Source organism: Amblyomma mixtum, chromosome 7, assembly GCF_055824585.1.
Source record: "Amblyomma mixtum isolate Tamu chromosome 7, ASM5582458v1, whole genome shotgun sequence".
NCBI classification, from domain to species: domain Eukaryota; kingdom Metazoa; phylum Arthropoda; class Arachnida; order Ixodida; family Ixodidae; genus Amblyomma; species Amblyomma mixtum.
The window spans coordinates 62655485-62676400 of NC_143018.1; the positions used below are offsets into that span (position 1 = coordinate 62655485).

At 49.2% G+C, this 20916-nt stretch overlaps 2 protein-coding genes across 2 annotated transcripts in view; both read right to left on the minus strand.

Moving 5' to 3' along the window:
- Positions 1–11217: 11217 nt before the first annotated feature.
- LOC149336277 (uncharacterized) lies at positions 11218–14197 on the minus strand. The gene is made up of 2 exons (XM_089554692.1): positions 13709–14197; positions 11218–11676 (listed from the first exon to the last, which is right to left on the minus strand). Exons 1-2 carry the CDS (start codon positions 14195–14197, stop codon positions 11218–11220), a joined length of 948 nt encoding a protein of 315 aa, XP_089410818.1.
- A 5854-nt stretch (positions 14198–20051) lies between these two features.
- The window catches only part of LOC149336278 (uncharacterized), a 39199-nt gene continuing 38334 nt past the window's right edge, over positions 20052–20916 (minus strand). Inside the window, exon 8 of the mRNA XM_089554693.1 lies at positions 20052–20719. Coding sequence (XP_089410819.1) covers positions 20528–20719 — 192 coding nt within the window. The 3' untranslated portion in view covers positions 20052–20527. The remainder of the gene's footprint in view (positions 20720–20916) is intronic.

The following is a 20916-nucleotide window of genomic DNA, read 5'->3' on the forward strand; positions in this document are numbered from 1 at the left end:
CTTAACGTACAGATATTTGACCTCTTAAGCTGAGTAGCAAGTGAAACCGTTCCGCCGGCAACAAGGTTTTCGTTAAGTTTTATTCAAACTATAACCTATATTGATAGTGCATGTGTGCAGATTTAGAAAGCTGATGTTGCCTACTTTAAGCCGCCTATCAGCCGTAGCTTGTAGATATTTATATCGTATGTTAACTACTGAGATGCAAAAAACAAAAAAAAATCCGACGATTACGTTACTTCCTAATGCGCAATTAGAGCGCAGCTCATCAGCTGTTCCAGCTTTTCGATAGAGTGAGGCAAAGAATGCGAGCAAGACATGTGCGTACACTTACAGACAGCTTTTTATTTTTGAGTCATATTCCTTCTTCAAGAAACATTTCACTAACAGTTCTTGACTGTCATGAAGGAAGCTTTGTGGAAGGAGAAAAAATTCAGGGGGCACTTTGGCTCTCTAAAGTGCTGCAAGGCTAAAGCGTTTCCTGGCGCACTGTTTGTTTTTTATTGATTTATTACTTTTCATATTTTGATTTTTTGCACTTTTTTCTTATTTTTTTGTTTTTATTTTTATTTTCATTTCTTATTGTTATTGTGTTCTTATTTTTGTTTATTTTCTTATTTTCATTTTTCCTTTCCTTCACTTTATTCCTTTTATTTTATTTATGAAACCCATGCATTCACTAGATGCGCCTTTATTCATGAACCTTGAGCCTTCGTGGCGGAGTGGTAGTGTCTCCGCGTCATGCCAAAGGCTCTGGTTCGATTCCCACCCTCGGCGCAGTTTCTTTATAAGCAATGACGCCGAAAGGCGGACAAATCTGCCGACGCGTCTGTCGACACGGCTGCCGACAGCGTCTGTCGACACCGCTGCCGACAGCGTCTGTCGACACCGCTGCCGACAGCGTCTGTCGACACGGCTGCCGATAGCGTCTGCTAACGACAGTATGAGGCATTAAAGGCTTTCGCCTTAATATATGGATATATGCTCGACTTGCTCACCAATGTCTGTTTCTCAAAGACGAGGTCTGCGCAAGTATTTCGCGAGGTTGTTTACACCTATCCAAACATGACATAAACGCTTTGGATGCTTTGATTAGCAAGGCATTCAAGGTAGCACTTCACCTTCCCCTCAACACACCCACAGACAGATTACTAGGCCTGGGCCTCCACAATACGATCGGGGAACTGGTGGAGGCCCACCGACAGGCCCAATACATCAGGCTCACACAAACCTCCACAGGTCGGTATATCCTGGACACCCTCGGAATCAAAATACCGGCCAACGACCCAACCCTCCTCGCCATCCCACGATCCCTTCACCGAGAGCTCCTCATCAGGCCGCTCCCGAGGAATATGCACCCTTCCCACAATGAGCAGCGCCGCAGAGCCCGTGCGAAGGCACTTCATCGAGCGTACGGCCCCCAGCCGGGCGCCGTGTGGGTGGACGCTGCCTGCACGGGTGATGAAGCGACAGCAGCTGTGGTGGACTCCTCTTTATCCGCCCTCCTCACACTACCTCTCCCTCCAGACACGTCCCCAGAGGCTGCAGAGGAAGCCGCCATTGCCCTTGCTATAACCCGCACGGAAGCCCGGTACATTTTAAGCGATTCTAAAACTGCGATTCTAAATTTTGCTCGAAGCCGAGTCCATGTCCCTGCTTTTGGCATACTGGACTCGCCCGATGTCCCCCCGCCCCGCCAAGTGGAGCTGCTATGGGTGCCCGCGCACTCCGGGAATCCCGGAAACGAGGCCGCCAACCTTTTAGCCCGAGGTTCTTTAAACCGGGCTCAGGTGGCCTCTGATCGGGGATTCACGAAGGAGCGCATGCACTCATTCAGTGAGCTGACCCAGGCGCACAGAGCCTTACGCCAGCTCTACCCCCCGCCCCACCCCTCCCTAGATAAAAAACACGCAACACTCTGGCGCAGACTACAGACACATACACTCCCTTCACCCCTTACCCTAGCCCATTATCATCCCTCCTTCCCCACTCCGGCATGCACTCTATGCCCAGAACCCTTCGCTTCTTCCCTCCACATCCTTTCCCTCTGCCCGGCGGACCCTCCACCGCGGGACCTAGAGAACCTCAAGACCTGGGAGGACTGGGAGACCCTGCTGCGCTCGGAGGACCCGGCCGTGCAGACCATCGCCACCGGCCGTGCTGCCAGTGTTATGGACCTTCGGAACATAAACACTTGAGTGCAGTGGGGTCGTGCGGGGACCCTGGGGCGTGCCCCGAATTCCTCTGTAAATAAAGTTTTCTCTCTCTCTCTCTCTCTCCAGCTGTGGGAGCCGTCACGAGCGAGAGGAACGGGATGTTCTCCAGCATAAGCGGTAAGAAATTCCCACTTATTTTCATATCTACACAAAAGTCCCCACCCACCCCGCCACCCTGGCCAGGTGGCAGCGTTTCTGGCACAACGTTGTCAAAGCCAAAGCACGCAGAGCACATACAGTATGTCACTCCGGGTGTCCACTGTTCCAATAGGGCAGTTATGTGCCTTCCCTCTGGTTCAGGTGTCCACCGAGATGTGTGAGACAGATACTGGCATTTCCTTTCCTCAAAAACCAGACTACAAATTTTACCCTCTGCTTTCCAAGCCCCCGCTCTATTGTTTTCGCAGCTGTGGAAGACAGATAATGCGCATTTCCTGTCCTCAAAAAAATACCGAAGACACTTTGGAAAAACAATTTAGGGGAGCACTTTGTTGACCTAAAGTGTGGTGAGGCGAAAGCCTTAAGCGCGGTGTTGCTGCTTGTGTCACTGATGTGTGGTTAAAATGTTAGGCTTCGTCTCTAAGAGTGGAAGGCGACAGCGTCTTGCAACGCTGCCAGAGAGTCCACCGAACGCGATCGCCCGTTCGACTGTAAGCCTTGCTCGTCGGTAAGTTGTTTTTTGAGGAAAGGATATCAGATCTTAGGCTTCGCCTCTAAGAGTGGAACGCGACAGCGTCTTGCAACGCTGCCAGAGAGTCCACCGAACGCCATCGCCCGTTCGACTCTAAGCCTTGCTCGTCGGTAAGTTGTTTTTTGAGGAAAGGATATCAGTCTCGCATATCTCGATGGACACTTGAACCTCGCCGTAAGGGAAGGGAGGAAGATAGGAGTTAATGTAGGCACCGTATTCACTAGACGCGCCTTTGTTCATTCCAAATCATCGAGCTGGCATGGCGGAGTGGTAGCGTGCTCGTCTCGCACTCCGGAGACCCTGGCTGATTCACCAATCTCGACAAATGTCCTACTCGGTTTTATTTATTTATCTGGTCTGACTAGGAAGGTTAATTAGGCTAATTGGTAAATTAAACTATTAACTAAACAGTCCCGCGTACTTGGAGCATCACTATACGATCCCTTTAATTGGTTTGGTTTATTGGGGTTTAACGTCCCGAAGCAACTCAGGCTATAAGGGACGCCGTAGTGAAGGGCTCCGGAAATTTCGACTAACTGGGGTTCTTTAACGTGCACTGACATCTCACAGTACACGGGCCTCTAGAATTTCGCCTTCATAGAAATTCGGCCCCCGCGCCGGGATCGAACCCGCGTCTTTCGGTTCAGCAGCCGAGCGCCGTAACCACTGAGCCCCCGCGTCGGGTCCCTTTAATTGGTTGCATGGTTACTAGGCAAAGTTCAATTGGCCCCGTTTGAAATTCGCGCACTGTGACGTCACGACCATTTCGACCAATTGAAAGGCGTGGCATTTCTGTTGACAACTCCGGCTTACAGCGATGAGGCATTAAAGGCTTCTGCCTTAAAATTCTAAAGTGCGCTTGGCGAAAACCTTGTGGTCAACCCACTGCCGCTTCCCCGAACCGCTTGACCCGGAATCACTGGACCACCTCGGAGCCATGCGTCTCAATCAATCGACTCTAACGAGACGTCTGGCGAAGGAGCGGCGGTGTGGCTGGCTGCCACCGCCGACGCGCGCGCGCTCGTTCTACCGCTACTGTGTGACGTCACGGTTGCTATGCACAGCTGCGCCGCCCCCTCCTCGCTCCATTGCTTCCGCAGCTTAAAGGGTGTCCACTGCTGGTTACAACTGCGACGCCGCGAAACGCAGGAACGGGCGCCTAAGAGCTGCTCTCTAAAATTCGTTTTCAAGCTTGGGAATTTCAAACAATTCATTTTAAAAAATGCAAACCTGAGGGTCTAAATCGATATTTTGCTGCCTGCGAGTTGTTAGCATTTAACGCACTCCTCTTTGTCCAGCGTTAACAAAAACAGAAGCCTTGGGCGAGTCGGTACAGCGCTGTGGTGCACAGCGCAGACCGGAGTGGGACACAGGAATTTCACCTAAATTGCCCAGCAGCCTATGGACAAAACCAGTGGCAGACCGTGTTGACATATGGATTGATTGATTGATTGATTTATTGATTGATTGATTGATTTATTGATTTATTGATTGATAGAAAACATCTTTATTTATTCAGTATTTTCAGAACATGTGGGTGGGCCGCCTAGTCCGGTATTCCATTGGCTGCTGCTGCTGCGGTGACCCTCCCCACCAGCCAGTGCTGACGGTCAGGATCATCGCTGAGCAGAATAGCCTCCCACTGCTCCTCCGAGGGGTTGGGAATGGGGTCAAGTAAGGGATTAAATTGGCATGCCCACACCCTACGGTAGAGGTTAGCTACCTCTCCACAGTGTGGGCACTGCGGAGAGTATAGTGTAGGGTACCACAGGTGTAATTTAGCTGGTGTTGGGTATGTGTTGGTTTGTAGTCTCCTAAGGGTGTTCTCTTCTAACTTGTTGAGGGATTTGTGTGGTGTTGGGTACTCCTTTCTGGCTGTTCTGTATGGCACGAGATTGTCAGCATACACTGCTAAACCTATCAGGTCACGGCACCCTTCATGGTCATCAGGGGGAGACGCCCGGTATAGAAGAGCTCGGGCATGCCTGTGAGCGGCTTCGTTTCCTCCTGGTAGTTCCAGGTGACCGGGAAACCAGATGATTGAGGCTTGGTTGGGTGGATGCTTAGTCAGCAATGACAACCCTGAATTATGAATTCATCCGTAATTGAAGTTGCGACAGGCGTTCTGGGAATCAGTGAGCACAACGGCGTTGGGGTTAGATGCTAGAGCTAATGCAATAGCTGCCTCCTCTGCGTGAGTGGGGTTAGATGTTTTCACCGAGGCGCAGTTCACCTTCGACCCTGAAGGCGTTGAGACTAGTCATGACTCCATTCTGTGGTCCTGCTGCGTCCACGTAAAGGGTGTTAGTCTGCTTGTCCCATTTCTTCTGCAGGGCTTCCCCTCTTGCCTTCCTCCTCTCGATGTTATATGCGGGATGCATATTCCGCGGAATGGGGTGCACGTTGATGCGTTTTCTCACATCGCGTGGGACCTCTTCCCTTTGGTCAATTGTATAGGGCTGATTAACATGGATCTTCTCGAGCAGTTCTCTGCCGGGTGTTGTAAGTGCGAGCCTATTGAGTTGTGAGAGCCATTGTGCTTCCCACATCTCTTTGAGGGTGTTATGTACTCCTAGAGCCATGAGCTTGGCCGTTGGCGTGGAGTTCGGTAGCCCCAGTGCCGTCTTGTAGGCTTTCCTGATGAGTGTCTCCAACTTTTCCATTTCCGACCTGGAGAGGTTAAGGAATGCCGTCCCGTACATTATCCGCGAGATCACGAAAGCTTGCACTAAGCGGATGGTGTCCCTTTCCTTCATGCCATGGTGTTTATTTCGGATACGATGTATCATCCGGAGGATTTGCTCGGTGGATGGTGTAAGCTTCTTCATTGTGGTGGTGTTCTGTCGCCCCTGCGGGATATACTGGCCTAGGATCTTGATCTCCGTGGGTTTCTGTACTGGGTGGCTCTCTATATACACCGAGATGTTCTGCGCTAGGGGTGTCCTCGGGTTCTTCAGAATTAGCAACTCAGACTTTTCCGGCGCACACTGGAGGCCTCTCTCTCTGGCGTACCGGGCCACAGTGTCCGCTGCTGCTTGAAGACGCTCCTCGATCTCGGCGTCACTCCCTGAGTTGCACCAGACAGTGATATCATCCGCATACAATGTGTGTTTGATGCCGGGAATTTCGGAAAGAAGGCCTGGTAGATCTTTCATAGCCAAGTTGAACAAGAGGGGTGACAGTACCGCCCCTTGCGGAGTTCCCCTCGGGCCTAGAGTGATGGGATCTGATTTTATTCCACCGAAGTTTATAGTGGCTTGCCTGGCTGATAAGAAGTTTTTGATATAGTTGTAGGTTCTTGCGCCACATTTGGTATCGGCGAGGCTTTGCAGGATATTTTTATGTAGAACGTTATCGAACGCTCCTTTCAAATCTAGTGCCAGGATGGCCCTTGTCTGTGACTTGGGAGGTGTCTCAAGGAGGTCTTTGTACAAATACAATAGGGCCTCCTGTGTTGATAGGTGAGGGCGAAAGCCGAATTGAGTGTTAGGTAGAGGTTGTTATCTTCTAAGTATCTACTCAGTCTCGTGTTGATGACCCTCTCTATGAGTTTCCCCAAACACGAGGTCAGCGATATCGGCCTTAGGTTATCCAGTTTAAGGGGTTTGTTCGGCTTCGGAATGAACCGAACCTCGGCTGTCTTCCAGGATATTGGTAACGTTCCAGTAGCCCAATGCTGCTCGTTGAAGCATTCCACCAGCGAGGTGATGGTGTCATCGCTGAGGTTAAATAAGAGCTTCGCTGTTATCTGATCTGGACCTGGAGCTGCATTTTTTCTCATGGCCGCGATTTCTGCTTTGATTTCTTCTTTCGTGAGTGGGATGTCCAGCTCGGGATTCGGCAGCCCAGAATACTCCGGCTGTTCCACGACTTGGTCCGTGCACAGATACCTGGTCTTGAGCTTTTCCATCAACTCTGTGTCCGTACCCGGGGTGGCGTGTACGATCTTCGTGAGCGTGTCTTTAGTGGCCGACTTGCTGCTGCTGGGGTCGATTAGGACACGTAGGAGCTTCCAAGTCTTTGACACCCCTAGCTTCCCCTGAATACCATCACAGCGCGAATTCCAGTTCTGTCTGGTTAAGGATATGGCATAGGCTTCTGCCTTTTTGTTTATCTCCTCTATTTTTTTCTTGAGTTTGCGGTTAAGCCGTTGTCTGCGCCATCTCTTTGTCAATGAGTGCCTCGCTTCCCATAAATGTAGAAGGTGCGGATCGACCGCTGGGCAGTCCTCTGTCGTGCAGACATCTTTTGTAAAGGCTTTCAAAGTGTGCACCTCATCTTTAACCCATTCCTCTGGGTCGGTAATAGGGTTTGCAGTAGATGTCTGGGCCTTTATCCACCTGTCCCAGTTCGTAACTCTTGCGATACCTATTTTGCGCTTGCACGCATTTGTGCTTATCTCCAGAGAGAGTATGAAGTGATCGCTTCCCAGGTGCTGTTCGGTATTCTTCCAAATGGCGCTTTGTATGTTCTTGGTGAACGTCAGGTCAGGACACGTATCTCTACTGACACTGTTTCCCAGCCTCGTAGGGTAAGTGGGATTGGTGAGGGTCGATAACCCTTCTTGCGTCACTACTTCCAGTTTTCTGCCTTTTGGTGTCGCTGCCGGGTAGCCCCATGAAGGGTGTGGTGCGTTGAAGTCGCCCCCAATCACGCAGGGGGAATGGCCCGCTAAGGTCAGAAATTTCTTTATGAGGGAACCCAATTTTGCGTGCCTGTCTTTAGGAGGGCTGTATACATTCAATACGTGCGTGCTTGCCGCTCCTCTTTGGAGAGGAAGAATAGTTATATAGCAGTGCGCAATATCCGGCTCGAAAGGGTCGTGCAATATGGCAGTGTATAATTTGTGCACTAACGTGGCAGTTAACTGGTCATGCTGGTAAGTCACATAGTCTTGGAGTTTAATAGGTATTAGGTAGGGTTCTTGAATTAGGATAGCTGCCGGTGGGTCAGATTCCTGAGATATAAGGAGATTTAGAGCAGCCTGCTTTCTCCTGTATCCCCGGCAGTTCCACTGCCAGATCTTTACTCTAGGTTTGGCTGGCATGTTGAATCCGTATCGGATGGCTCGTCCACGTGCATTGTACGAGCGAATTTCGACTTGTCTTTTATACGCAGGTTCCTTCCGAAGTGCAGAAATTGCCGTCTCCGTGTATCGTCGGTTGTTTGCAATCTGCTCTCGAATTTCTTGGAATTGGGCGTTCACGTAAATTGGAAAAGCTTGGAACTCCTCCTTGAAGGACCTCAGTTCTTGGATAATTTGTTGATAGACCTCGCCTAAGGCGGGCTGGGAGCTAGGTACTACCTACTGTTTTTGGTTTTGAGGAGTCGGCTGAGTTAGCGCCGTTATTGCGTTAGTAGTTGCTCGCTTAAGCTCTTGGTTTTGGATTGTTAAAGCACTGACTTGTTTTTTCAGACTTTCTATCTCTTTTTTTAGTGCTGCCAACTCCGTGTTATTCGGAGGGGAGGACGAGGGGAGGGGAGGCCACTCTGCAAAGCTCACCTTCGAATCTGAAAGCTGACCCGAGGGCGTCTTCTTCGGCGCCCCGGTGGTCTTGATGAGATTCTCCTTCCCTTGTTCTTTACCCGCCTCCGCGTGACTGGCGTTCTGGGTGGAGCCTGTTGCCCGGCGTCTTGAGCTGGAACGGCCGCGGGAGGCGGAACGAGAGCGGGAGACTGATGACGACGCTCCTCTGTGTCGCTGTGCAGGCTGCCTCTTCTGACTTGGCCTGCTCCTACCTTCGTCATCTTCAAGTTTCGTTGTTGATGCCGCGTCTGATGACGCGGTACTAGCGTTCTTGTTCAGCGGTCTCTGGAATTTCTCCTTGCAGTCTCTTGCATGTCTTGTGCGGGCCCTTGCACAGCGCGCAAACGGGTGTGCACTCGTGCGTCTCATCTGGGCTCGGCGTTCCACAGGTTTGGCAAGCAGCCCCCTTGGGTTTCGGGCAGACGTCTGCTCGGTGACCTGGCGTTCCACAGTTGATACAAGCAGCCCTCGTTTTACGGTAGATGTAGGAGCGGCGCTCTGACCACCCGTAGTTGACCGTGAAGGGAACCTTCTGCCCGGCGAAGACGATGACTGCCGACGTAGGCTTGCCCAGTCGGCGCGCTCCCAGGATAGTATGGCTGGGTGAGGAGACGTCTTGGAAGATAGAGTCATCACTCACTTCAGGCTTGATATTATGTATGACACCCCTGCAAACATCCTCTGGCAAGGCAACATAGGCGGTGACTGTTATACTCTTGCCGTCGAGGTGCAGACAATTAAGCTTGGCGAGGCGGAACGCGTCTTCCTCACAGTGAGTACACACCATTATAATGTTCTGCTGGCTAACAACGCGCAGCGTTGGCTTTTCCTGTAGAGGGGTGTTGAGGGCTGCTTGGATCCCTAATTCGAGATCGTAGGAGCGTGGAGCCACAGATTGCAGATCCACCGTGGTTTTAGGTCGAATGATGACTTTGTATGGAAAATTCCTGAGACTCGGTAGACGCGGAGGTCTCGGTGCAGGAGGCTCTCGGCGGTCTTCTCCGGCTCTTCCTTGGGAGGCGTGGATTTAGCTTGCGCCGCTCTGTCGTTGTTGCGCCGGGACCATATGTTCCAGCCATGGCTGTTATCTTCCTTCAGGAGATCCTGCGGGGGCATCAGCTGCTGCTGGGATGTTGGTACATGACTGAAGTCCATCTCCGTCGGGTCGTAGCCTCTTAGAGAATTCATCGTGGTCGTGGTAGTGATGAATGAAGCGGGAGCACTCACTGGCGAGCGTCGTTAGACCCGCGTTGCACGAACGCTATGCCGCGCATCCGCGGGCGCACCGGCGTCTCCGCGGCGGTAAGGCACCCCAACCCCTTGGCCGTTAGGGTTAGCGCTCTTCTCGGGGTGACGAGAAGTCAGACAGGCTTTAGCACCGAAAATGTGGCACTCACAGGCTCACTGGTCGTACCAGGCGATGTCAGGCGTTGAAGGCAACCCGTCGATGGTAAATGTACGGTGATCCAATATTCTAATCCGCCGCAATCGAAGATTGTCCTGGCATATGGAGACGTATCTGTGACCTTTATCGTTAAAGTTGTGGATGATTTCGTGCTCTATGACGACTCCTATGCCTTCGTAGTTGACGAACCTGCGGCACACATGAAGAAAGAGAAAGAACAAGAAAAAATAAAAGGGAAAACAAGAACTCTTACACTGCTGCCAGCATTCAAATTTGAAGCTGATTTGATTTCTTCGTTCAAAGAAAGAGGAGACCGTGGCAAAAGGCGGTGATGCCCGATGAGGACGCAGAACCCCGTATAGTTTACTGCAGTGCGGGACACAGAAATTGAAGCAGCAGAAAAAGCACGTTTATCGCAAAAGCGAACCAAACGAACGTACTATCGGGGACAACAGTAAATGACCCTCTCCGCCCCCCCCCCCCCTTCCCCCAAGCCCCCAGACCAGCGCAGTCCCCATAGTGCATGCAGATACTGACGCATACGTCTGTAATGCTTGACCCAGCTCTGCTCATCACTTCATGTTCTACTAGCCCCGCAGCTGCAGGTTCTCAAGCAGCCTACGGCGATTTTTATGGATTAAATTAGGTGTTGGAAGCGTCGGATATGTAAAAACTTGCACATTACGATAACAACAACAAAAAATTCCTGGACCGTTCGTCTTTTTATAAAAGACGCATAAAAGTGCATAAAAGTGACCCTGGTAGAGGTAGTGTATGCTCCCCTTCTTCCCTCCCCGACCGACTCCAACCGACCGAACCGACTCCTGTGCCAAACCGGAAAATGGGGGCGCTCGTACTTCCGCCAACCAGACGCGTCCAATAGTCACGTGATCTGCGAGTGAGGACCACATGCACGCGGTGACGTCATGGCTCAGTGTGTTGTAACTGACTCTAGTCACGTGCGGGACGCCAGTCATATCGAGTGGCTGCGTTAGTCTAGCCACCCTAGCTGCGTTGTCGCTGTTTCGTCACAGTCCAGGGCTACGCGACCAGCGCTGATCACGTGGCTGGCTGTGACGGGCTTCAGTAACGACGATGCCCACGCCGGATCCGCCAGGATTGATCCACTAACAGCAGCGCTTTAGAACCCAATAATAGACGTGTTAGGACCACATATTCGCGTCTTTTTATCGATGTGGAACAATCTTCATTAAAAAATATTGGGAATTTAGCTTGGACGCAAGATAACACTTAATGCTCATCTAGAAAGAACGCACCTCGTCGTTCCTGAGTGCGCTTTTTAACGCACATCATCGTTCCTGAGTGCGCTTTTTATCATCCAGAAATTTACACGGAACATTCAAGGGCTCATTCCTTCTTAAGCCTGACTATGGTAAGTCTTGAGGTGAGTGCTCAGGGAAAATCGCCACCGGTACTTCCTGGGGCAGTGCATGCACGGGTACATCGGTTCCGAAGAATGGGCCCCCCTGACGTGTACCCCGAGGTTCGATGCGGTGCTGAAGCGCCTGTCGCAGTGAGCACAGGTGTGCGGGCGCTCGCCTGCGTGCATCCTCAGGTGAACCAGAAGGCTGTCCCTCCTAGAGAACCGTTTGGGGCACAGGTGGCAGGAGTGCGGGGTTTCCCCCGAGTGCACCCTAAGATGGCGTTCCAGGTTGCTCTTGAACGCGAACTTTTTCTCGCAGTGCTCGCACGCGTGCAGACCGGCAGCTTCGTGGGTATCCAGAACGTGTGTCCGCAGGGCGAACCGTCGAGCAAAAGCTGCTGGGCAGAAGCGGCAGGTGTACGGTCTCTCGCTCGTGTGGACTGGCTGGTGTGCCTGCAAGTGCAGAGGTTGCGACAGATATGCATAACTGAACTTTCCAGAAATGACGCGTCACGATTATCATCACCGTAACCCATCTACGTCCGCTGCAGGACACATCATCATCGTCATCATCATCAGCCTGACTACGCCCACTGCAGGGCAAAGACCTCTCCCATGTCTCTCCAATTAACCCTGTCCTTTGCGAGCTGTGGCCATCAGATCCCCGCAAACGTCTTAATCTCATCCGCCCACCTAACTTTCTGCTGCCCCCTGCTGCGCTTGCCTCCTCTTGGAATTCACTCCGTTACCTTCAAAGAGCAGCGGTTACTTTGCTTTCACAATACATGCCCTGCTCAAGCCCATTTCTTCCTCTTGATTTCTGCTAGGATGTCATTAATCCGCGTTTGTTCCATCCCCCACTCCGCCCACTTCCAACCTCTTAACGTCACACCTATCATTTTTCTTTCCATAGCTCGCTGCGTTGTCTAACTTAAACTGAACCCTCTTTGTTAGCTTCCACGTTTCTGCCCCATAGGTGAGTACCGGTAAGACACAGCTGTTAAGAGAGACCTGTGAGGACACAGGTCTCTCTTATATCTTTGCAAATTAACTCCGCCAGCTGTGCTATCTGCGCCCTTAATACACCCGCAAACTTCGTAATCTCTACGAATAGAGAAAGCAAGATTTTCTTGTGTGTTCTGTCTTCGGAATGATAGGCATCACTTTATAAAGCACGGGCAGCAACGTGGGTTGCGCCAACAAGGGTAAATAATTTTTAACTGAATTTTTTTTTCTCGTGTTGTTGCTGTTTTTGGTTTCAACCGTCGTAGAACGGCTGTGATTTAACCTACGATTTGAGGTAGCGTGGGTCGTACAATAACTGCGGAACGATCGCTGTCGTCTTGGTTTTAAATCACTCGTAACTCTTACGCGAGCCTGCCCGAGGCTTGGAATCACAAAAATGAACAAGTAGCGATTATATCGCTGTTTTTGTGCGGCTCACGTAGCCTTAAAACATCTTACGTCACTGCCGTGGATAGGTTGTTGGAACCGAAACCGAAATAGCTAAAAAAAAATTATGAATTATTCAGATGGGCAGGCCAGTTCCACACTGTGATTCACGTAACCTATTGTTTTGTGCACCACTCCCAAGAAAAAAAAAACTCCATTAAAATATATGATGTTTCCAAACCTTCAACACGAAAGAAGACAGCTAGCTAAGTGGGTGAGGAAGCACACGCGAGTTAATAGCGAGTTTTAGCACCACCGTACGGCAAACACGGTAACTACGGTAACTGCTACCGTACGAAAAATTTGGCTATGCAAGCCTAGCAACGGTAGCAACGGCAACGCACTACCGTATTTTCCGTACGGCTGTCCGGCTAGGCTAAAACTATCAAATGATATCCCAGCTGAAATCAAAGAGATAAAGTCGACATGACTAGGGAATGAAAAGAGGACTGAAGATAACCTATGCTTCCCTAGGCTCACGGAGTCGATTCCAAGAGAAAGCATGCATAGCAGGGGGCATCAAAGAGGTTCGAAGATGAGATCAGGACATTTGCGGGAATAAGGTGTCCCTGGCTGGCCCCGGACGAGGTTAATTGGAAGTGAATAGAGAGGTACTTGTAGTGTACCTATTAGGCTGACGACGATAATGATGATGAACAGAAGCAGGCTATTCCTTTTCCGTTGCAGTTATCTTAACGGAGCTGCATAGGGCGCTCGTATTCTTCAAGGTTACTCTTGCAAATACATTGGAGTTCCTCCGACATGGATTGACGAGATGGCTGCCACTGAGGCCCATGAATTACAGCGTTAGCTGCGCGAGGAACATGTACTACTTGGTTCACAACGGTTAATGTCCGCACGGGTACACCTGTGTACAGGACAAGGGCAGGTTCAGAGTTACGGGTAGGTTGACCTTTTCACAGGTGCACCTACTGACCACCGGACAAAATAAGTGAACGCGGAGATTCAGACACGAAAAATCCGAACAGTAATCCTGCAATGCGTTTCATGTAATAAAACTCGTAATCGTTACCTTTAGGTTCTTAAAGTGAGCGTACGTCTTCGAGCAGATGTCGCACCGATAACGCCTCTCTGCGCCTATCTCTTGCTGAGTACGAGGCGTGAGCAGCTCTTCGGTGTTGGATGCCTCTGAGCAGGTTTCACGTTTGCAGAGTGCAGTAGACGAGGGCTGCCGGAGAGCATGAAGTTCCTGCTTGGACCGCATCGGCCGCTCGTCGGGTAATGTGTGGCGCGGGTCCGAAGGCTCGCGTTTGATACGACCCACGTCATGGGTGGTATTTTGCTGTCCCTGAAGTCTTGATTCGCTGAGGCCGCGGACCACCCGGTTTGCAGAATAAATCCGGCTTGACGGACCGGCGTCTTCTTCTTTCAGAGAGAATATACGAGATGGTCCTGACTGGGACGCTGCTTCTAGGCTGGTTCCAGTTCCAATGGTGGAGCATTCAGATTCGCGAGGATCGCACAACTGTTGTTTCTTGACCGTACCGACGAGACATTCCATGCCTGAGAGAAAAAAATGAAAAACGGAATTCTAGTGACCTACCGAAGCCTAAAACATCCATGCGTGCACGAGAATCTAATCTAGAAGAAGGTATCCTAGAGGGTAAGAAGATAGCGACCACGGGCAAAATTCACTGACAATGTGCCTGAGAAGGACTTATCTCCGCCTTCATTAGGCATAGTTAGCGCTACCTAAGGTTTCTTGATGTCGTAGATTCTTGAAGTGTAGATTAGATTATTCGGTGATTCCTTCCATACTAATAATTCTTCACTCTAAACGGTGGTCTGTTTTGACATGTGCGGAAGTCTTTTATGAGGGTCCGGTCTGCAAGTCTAACTCAAAGCGGCAGACACTGTGGTGTGACGTGTTGAAGTCATCTCCGAGGCCCAGGCTATCAGGGATTGCAGTGCCTCTTCGTTCAGTGCTGGGCACGCTTCCTACGTTCTGGTAAACGCCGGCCTCCCGAACGATTTTACGTGCATGAAGTGCGGACTAGGCTATATCCTGATCCCGTTCACAAAAACGCTATCCCTTTGGCTTACGGCCGAGCTGGCTAAGAAAGAGTACTTCTGTCTTTGGCGCCTGGCGGGGACTTGACGCTTAAGCATAGTGAGATACTCCAGCTGTCCCTCTCAGCCTCGTATACGTATGACAAATAGCCCTTGAATGATTACCACAGCTCCTTTAATAAAAATTTGAAAGTTGGTGATGCCGACGCTATTCCGTACGCTATTCGTCCAAGACTTACCTGCAGTGTCGATGACTGGAGTCCTATTAATTCCGAAAGCGTTAACCAGATGACTGCGGATGGCGTCCCTGCACCTAGAGCACCACGCCAGATGAACGTCTTCCTTTTCTTCACTCATGTGGCGATGTCGCTGTTCTTGGCGGCAAGGAAGATAATTAGAAGCTTTGATCCTGCCTGCTAGAACACCATTCCAGGCGTCGTTTGTACAATGTAACAGAGTGAGCGGCAGCCGTTTTGCCATGGTTTTGTAAATGTTCGCACGCGGTGCGATAGTGCATGCTGCTTTCGTGCTGCGGATGCTCGTAAAGTCCCCTCTCTCTGTGTAAGGCTCAAATGTTGAAGGGCAAACAGACTTCTTAACCAGGACCGAATAACATTAACCATTCTAGTTAAGTTTTATTTAAAATTTATTATTTTATATTTTCTAATTTGGAAAACTAACACCTTGTTATTTCGGTGGATGGGGCCTGTGCAGCTCTCGTGGCCGCTTCTTCACTCCAAGCGTCTGGTGACGTACCAAGAAATCACACTCCACCATCGAAACGATAGACTCAAATACCCATCTCCGCACACGTCCCTCTCGAAAGCAGCGCAGGTGATCTGGCGGCAACTTCAAACGGATACGTTCCCCCCTGATGTATCCGGCGGGATACAATTCCCGCTGCACACTCTGCAACAATCTAAAGGTAACCTCAATCACATCATATTCGAGTTTCTAGAGGACCAACCACCTATCTCGAACCAAAGTCAGCGGGAGACTGCTTTGCTCAGCCCTGACACGGAGGTACAACTCCGGGTAGTAGGTTGGGCTTGGAGGTTGCAATTAAGAGTGGACTTCAAGCCACCAAGCGCCGTCGAGAAGTCCCACGCGTTGTCTAAACATTATCTCTATCCCCTGCCCTCTTTGTCTTACGACCAATAAAAGTTCGTTCCTCCTCCTATTCCAAGGAGAGAGAGAGAGACTTCTATTCAAAAGAAGAATTTGCAAGAGCTGAGTAGTCAGTGCTCCTAGTTCAGGTCCTAGTTCAGGGCTCCGCTGGCGGCCGCTCACTTGCGGAGTAGCTGGATGACCCAGTCTTGCTGGTCCAGGTTTTCGCCGGTTATGGCCGCCTCCCACAGTCCATGTGTCTGATATAGCACTTTTAACGTTTGTTATGGTTTGTCTTGGCATTCCCAAGAGGTATGATAGAGCGTGGGGCTTGCTCCGGGCCAAGGACAGTAACCTGGGCATTTTGTGGGACTAATTTTAAAATATAGAGATTAGGAAATTGGATTGTATTCTGCTTCTGTCTATAGCGTCCGAGGAGGATAGTTATTTGTGTCATCATCATCATCAGCCTGACTACGCCCACTTCGGGGCAAAGGCCTGTTTTAGCCTGTCTTAGTAGAACTTATGCGCCTTTGCCTCTTCGCCGTCCGTGCATTTAGCCCGTCACCGTACGGTTCTAGGAGTGGGTTTGTGTAGAAATGGGGATCCGACCGATTTTTGAGAGCTCGGGCTAGATCTTTCGCTACCTCGTTTCCGTCTAGGCCTTAGGGTCCTAGTGTGCAAAGAAGGAAATCTGAGATTTTAGTGGCGGCCAACGCACACTGAAACCCGGAAAAAAAAACTGCGAACAGGACTCATGAAAAGCTTTTTGAAGGAGTTGATTCTAGTAAGCGTTCCAGTCAGCAGTGAGCTTTCTCAACGCTTTCTGCAGATTTAACGCCTTTAGACCATCCGCTTTTCATAAAGGAGTAGCTCGTACGCCTCGTTCACCGATCATCCACGATGTGGCCCACTCTAGCGGGGAGGAGCCTAGAGTTACATCACTCAGGCTGCGGCGTAGCACGGCACTTCCTTTAGCCTCCGCGACAAGGAGCTATTCAGTGGTACCCCACGTGACCAGCCGGCGCTAGGACAGGCAGAAGAGCGAATGAGCGGAAAACAACAGGACAGAGGGACAGTAAAGGGTGTGATTCGCCATTTGCGCCTGATGTGACAAGCGTTGAGAAATACAAGAGGCGTTGGCTTGCCATATATGCAAGGCGCCGAGAGTTGGTTGTGCTGACCACAGTGCGGTGCCGTCATTGCACCGTCATTTGCATGGAGGAAAGAAAAAATGACGAGGAAACTTGATGTCACACGCACAGCCTCCTCATGCTATGCTCCGCTGACCCTGCTGCCTTCTTTCCCCGAGGGCCGTTTTGCAAACTGAATCTTGGGGATAAGTGCTAAATTTATTCTGGGGCACAACGACCGATAAAAACCTCAGTAGTCTTTTATGGATGCAAAAAAAAGGTTTTACGGATCATTAATAATTTGCCTAAGTCTCACTCAAGTAAACTTATCTTCAGAAATCTTAAGGTCATTCCAATAACTAAAATGTATCAATATAAACTCCTACGCGAATATAAACTCAGCATCAAGGAAAATCAAAGGCTGGTTTTGGACATATCGAACTTAGAATTAATAGGCAACGAGGCCTATAATACAAGGACAACAGACCGTTGGAAGGTGCCAAAATGCCGTACGAACTTTGGGTTTCAGAGTCTTAGGAATGACCTGCCTCGATTACTAAATGAACATATTAAAGCAGAAAGAGATATTTTAGAACTAAATTTCCGGAACCTGAAGGCGTTGTTTCATTAATTTGCATGTCCCTAATGCGTACACACCACGAATTTCATAAACAAAACACCTTTTATAGATATTTCGCCACTGTTCCAGTATAACTGTCTTTTTTCCCCGACCGTGACATGAGCTTGTCGCCGTATCCTTCATAAAAATGTCAAATTATAATTTTGTTTGTTTCTGTATATTTCTGTACATTTTGTTTTGTACATTTGTTTCTGGATTGTGTTGCTTCGTTGCCGTCAATGCCAGGGGGACCAAGATTTTTTTCAAGCCGTAAAGGAACGGCTTTTCTTCTTGGCCCCTTTCACAATGTGTTCGTCATGTTGTGAAGAACAAATAAAATGAATGAATGAATGAATGAATGAATGAATGAATGAATGAATGAATGAATGAATGAATGAATGAATGAATGAATGAATGAATGAATGAATGAATGAATGAATGAATGAATGAATGAATAGTTACCAGACTGCAAGCCAGTTTGGTTCGTGATGTTAAGTGAGCGTGGCTACTCCGGGCCTCTGGAGGAATGCGTACCGAAGTATTCTCAGGGTTCCGCGTCTTTGTGTAGCCTTTGTTGTTTTGTTCACAAATGCTGGATTGGGCTGAGTGTTTTTAGGTGCACTGGAACTGCAGGTAACCTCTTACCAACAGGTTCGTTAGTAAAGCGGACGGAATGCGCTCTGAATACTCTCCGACTGAACGAAAACTTCAGTACGGCATTCCTCCGTGATTTTCTTGCATCTAAGCACTCAGCGTTTCATGGCGCACTGGTGGTGACCGAACCACACTTAGCGAAACACACGGGCACACTGGCTTCACGGCTCATTCAGGGTTTGAATGCGCTGCACGCACTCAGAGACTCAAATTTCGAGCATAGGCGTGGAACAGCGCAGCCAGCTCAGTGAGCGAAACCGAACGCCGGCTATGACCGTCTATAGACTGTCCATAGACGTTTGCCTATAAAGTCTATAGACTTTCTAAGACGAGCTCTTCAGACAATACAAATCAGATAGTCTATAAACAATCTATAGATTTATGGTCATACATTTTTAGTGGACCTTTGTGTATAGGAAGTTTATAGCCTATAGATTTATGGTCATACTTTTTAGTGGACCTTTGTGTATAGGAAGTTTATAGCCTATAATTAGACAAAAATAAATATATATAGGAAAGGAATAGTCTAAAATAAGTTAACAGAAAATCAATAGACTATACATAGACAGTTAAATGTCTATAGGAATGCAATATACTCTATAAAATAAAGTCAACAGAGAGTACATAATTATTTTTATAAGGATAGGAGCTACCGCTGCTTTTTTCCATGAGGGACTCTTCCACGTGATACTTTTCATTATATTTTTTTAAGACTAGGCTTGAAAAATATCCATACTGTTGAGGAACCACGAGAACGGAGACGCAGACGAGGAAAGGACAGAGCAATGCTCACTATCAACTGAAAAACAAAATTAAAGCATACAATACATACAGAAAGTACTACATGTGAGGTCTAAGTCGTGGTTGAGAACAAATAGACAAAAGTACACGTGAAACTGCACGACTCGTGATGTTTCACGTGCGCGTCCCCGCTGCTAGATTTTGCCTGTTGGGTATGCTTCCCAAACCCTGCGGTAGTTTTCAATCACTGAAAATACAGATTACTTACGGTTGGCAACGGAAACAAATTCCTTCTTCAAAGCGTGCGAAGTTGTAGCAGTTACGGTGACTTTAACCGAGGTTTCGGCCTCCTCTATTCGCTAATCTCAGGGCCTCCGGTGCAGAGTTTAAAATCCTCCTCCCATTGCTAACTGCAACAAGTCACTATCCCTGCTCTTCTGGCTCGGAGACTAACCAGCCGCTGCTGCGATTCAGGGAAGTATTAACACATTATAGCGACAACCACCGCCTTTTCCCGGCCCCTGCAAAAGGGCTGAGTAAGACGGAGGAGCGAACTTTAAGGCGCCTGCAGACAGGTACTCTACTCTGTCCTGCAATCTTAAAGCATTACGATCCTAACACGGATGGGCGATGCCCGCACTGTGGGGAGACCTGTGATATCTTCCACGTGGTGTGGGCATGTACTCAAAATCCCCACCTCCCCCCTTTCCCTACCCCTTCCAGAGAGGCATGGGAGACTGCCCTCTTCAACTGCTCCTCGCTTGAGTCCCAAAGGGCTCTGGTGAAACGGACGAGAGACGGGGCCTCGTCATGCGGTGTCCCGGACTAGGGACGCCGACCATGTAGCGGGGCCACTCTGTGGCTCCCAAACTCTATTTCATCAATTAAAAGTTTTCACCACCACCACTATGCATTGCAAATATACCTACGTTGCCAAGAGTAATCATCCCGCATATTTAATGATCGAAATATACTCCGGAACTTGGCCAGCATACCATGCACCATGCCGTAAAAAAAAGTGCGCTAGAGAACAGCTTTCATTTTACTCCCATATATGTATATTCGTGTTTAGAGTGCACACATGTTTGAAAACGCTGACTATATTGCTTTTTGCCACACCAGGGGCCTAATTTGCTTAGCGAAAAGAAAAAATGAAAGCAGTTAACACCTATAAAGATGTATTGCTCAAGGCATAAAACAATAACGAAGCACAACTATTGACAATAATAAACACTTCGGGGCAACAAGAAAACGAAACTTTTGGCATATCAGTTCATGCAGTGAGGTCCACTTCAGTGGCGCATCCCCGCTGCTAGATTCATCGGAAGTATGCACGAACGGTAACTCTGCTTTGCGAAGTTTAAATAGTAAAAAAGATGAATCGTCGCTGTTATCTACAATACACAATCCGAAACCGAATAAAAGCTTCTTCACAAGGATGACGCCGCGAAACGCTGCACGAGGAACGTCAAAGTGTTCGTCCACTTTGACTGTGATGTCCTTACAGGTGATCATGTTGCACGAATAAAAGAAAAATCCAGTGAGCGCTGACGGATTTCAGGAGAGTCTACAGTATGAGGCACTCGTCGTAATTCTTGGCCTCGAGAAACTTCTCGTTGAAGAAGCGCACCAACTTCTTCAGGAAGTGCAGGCGCGGGTAGGCGCCATCGCCGCAAGTGTTTGCGGGGTCGTCGAGGTCGGCGTGGTACGCGGCCAGCCCGTACTTCACCGTCGGGATCAGCTGCTTGCCACGGCACAGCTGCGTTCGAGAATAGAAAGCAGCTGCTCAGTGTTACACTATTTCATCAATTAAAAGCAGCTGCTCAGTGTTACACTATTTCATCAATTAAAAGTTTTCACCACCACCACTATGCATTGCAAATATACCTACGTTGCCAAGAGTAATAATCCCGCATATTTAATGATCGAAATATACTCCGGAACTTGGCCAGCATA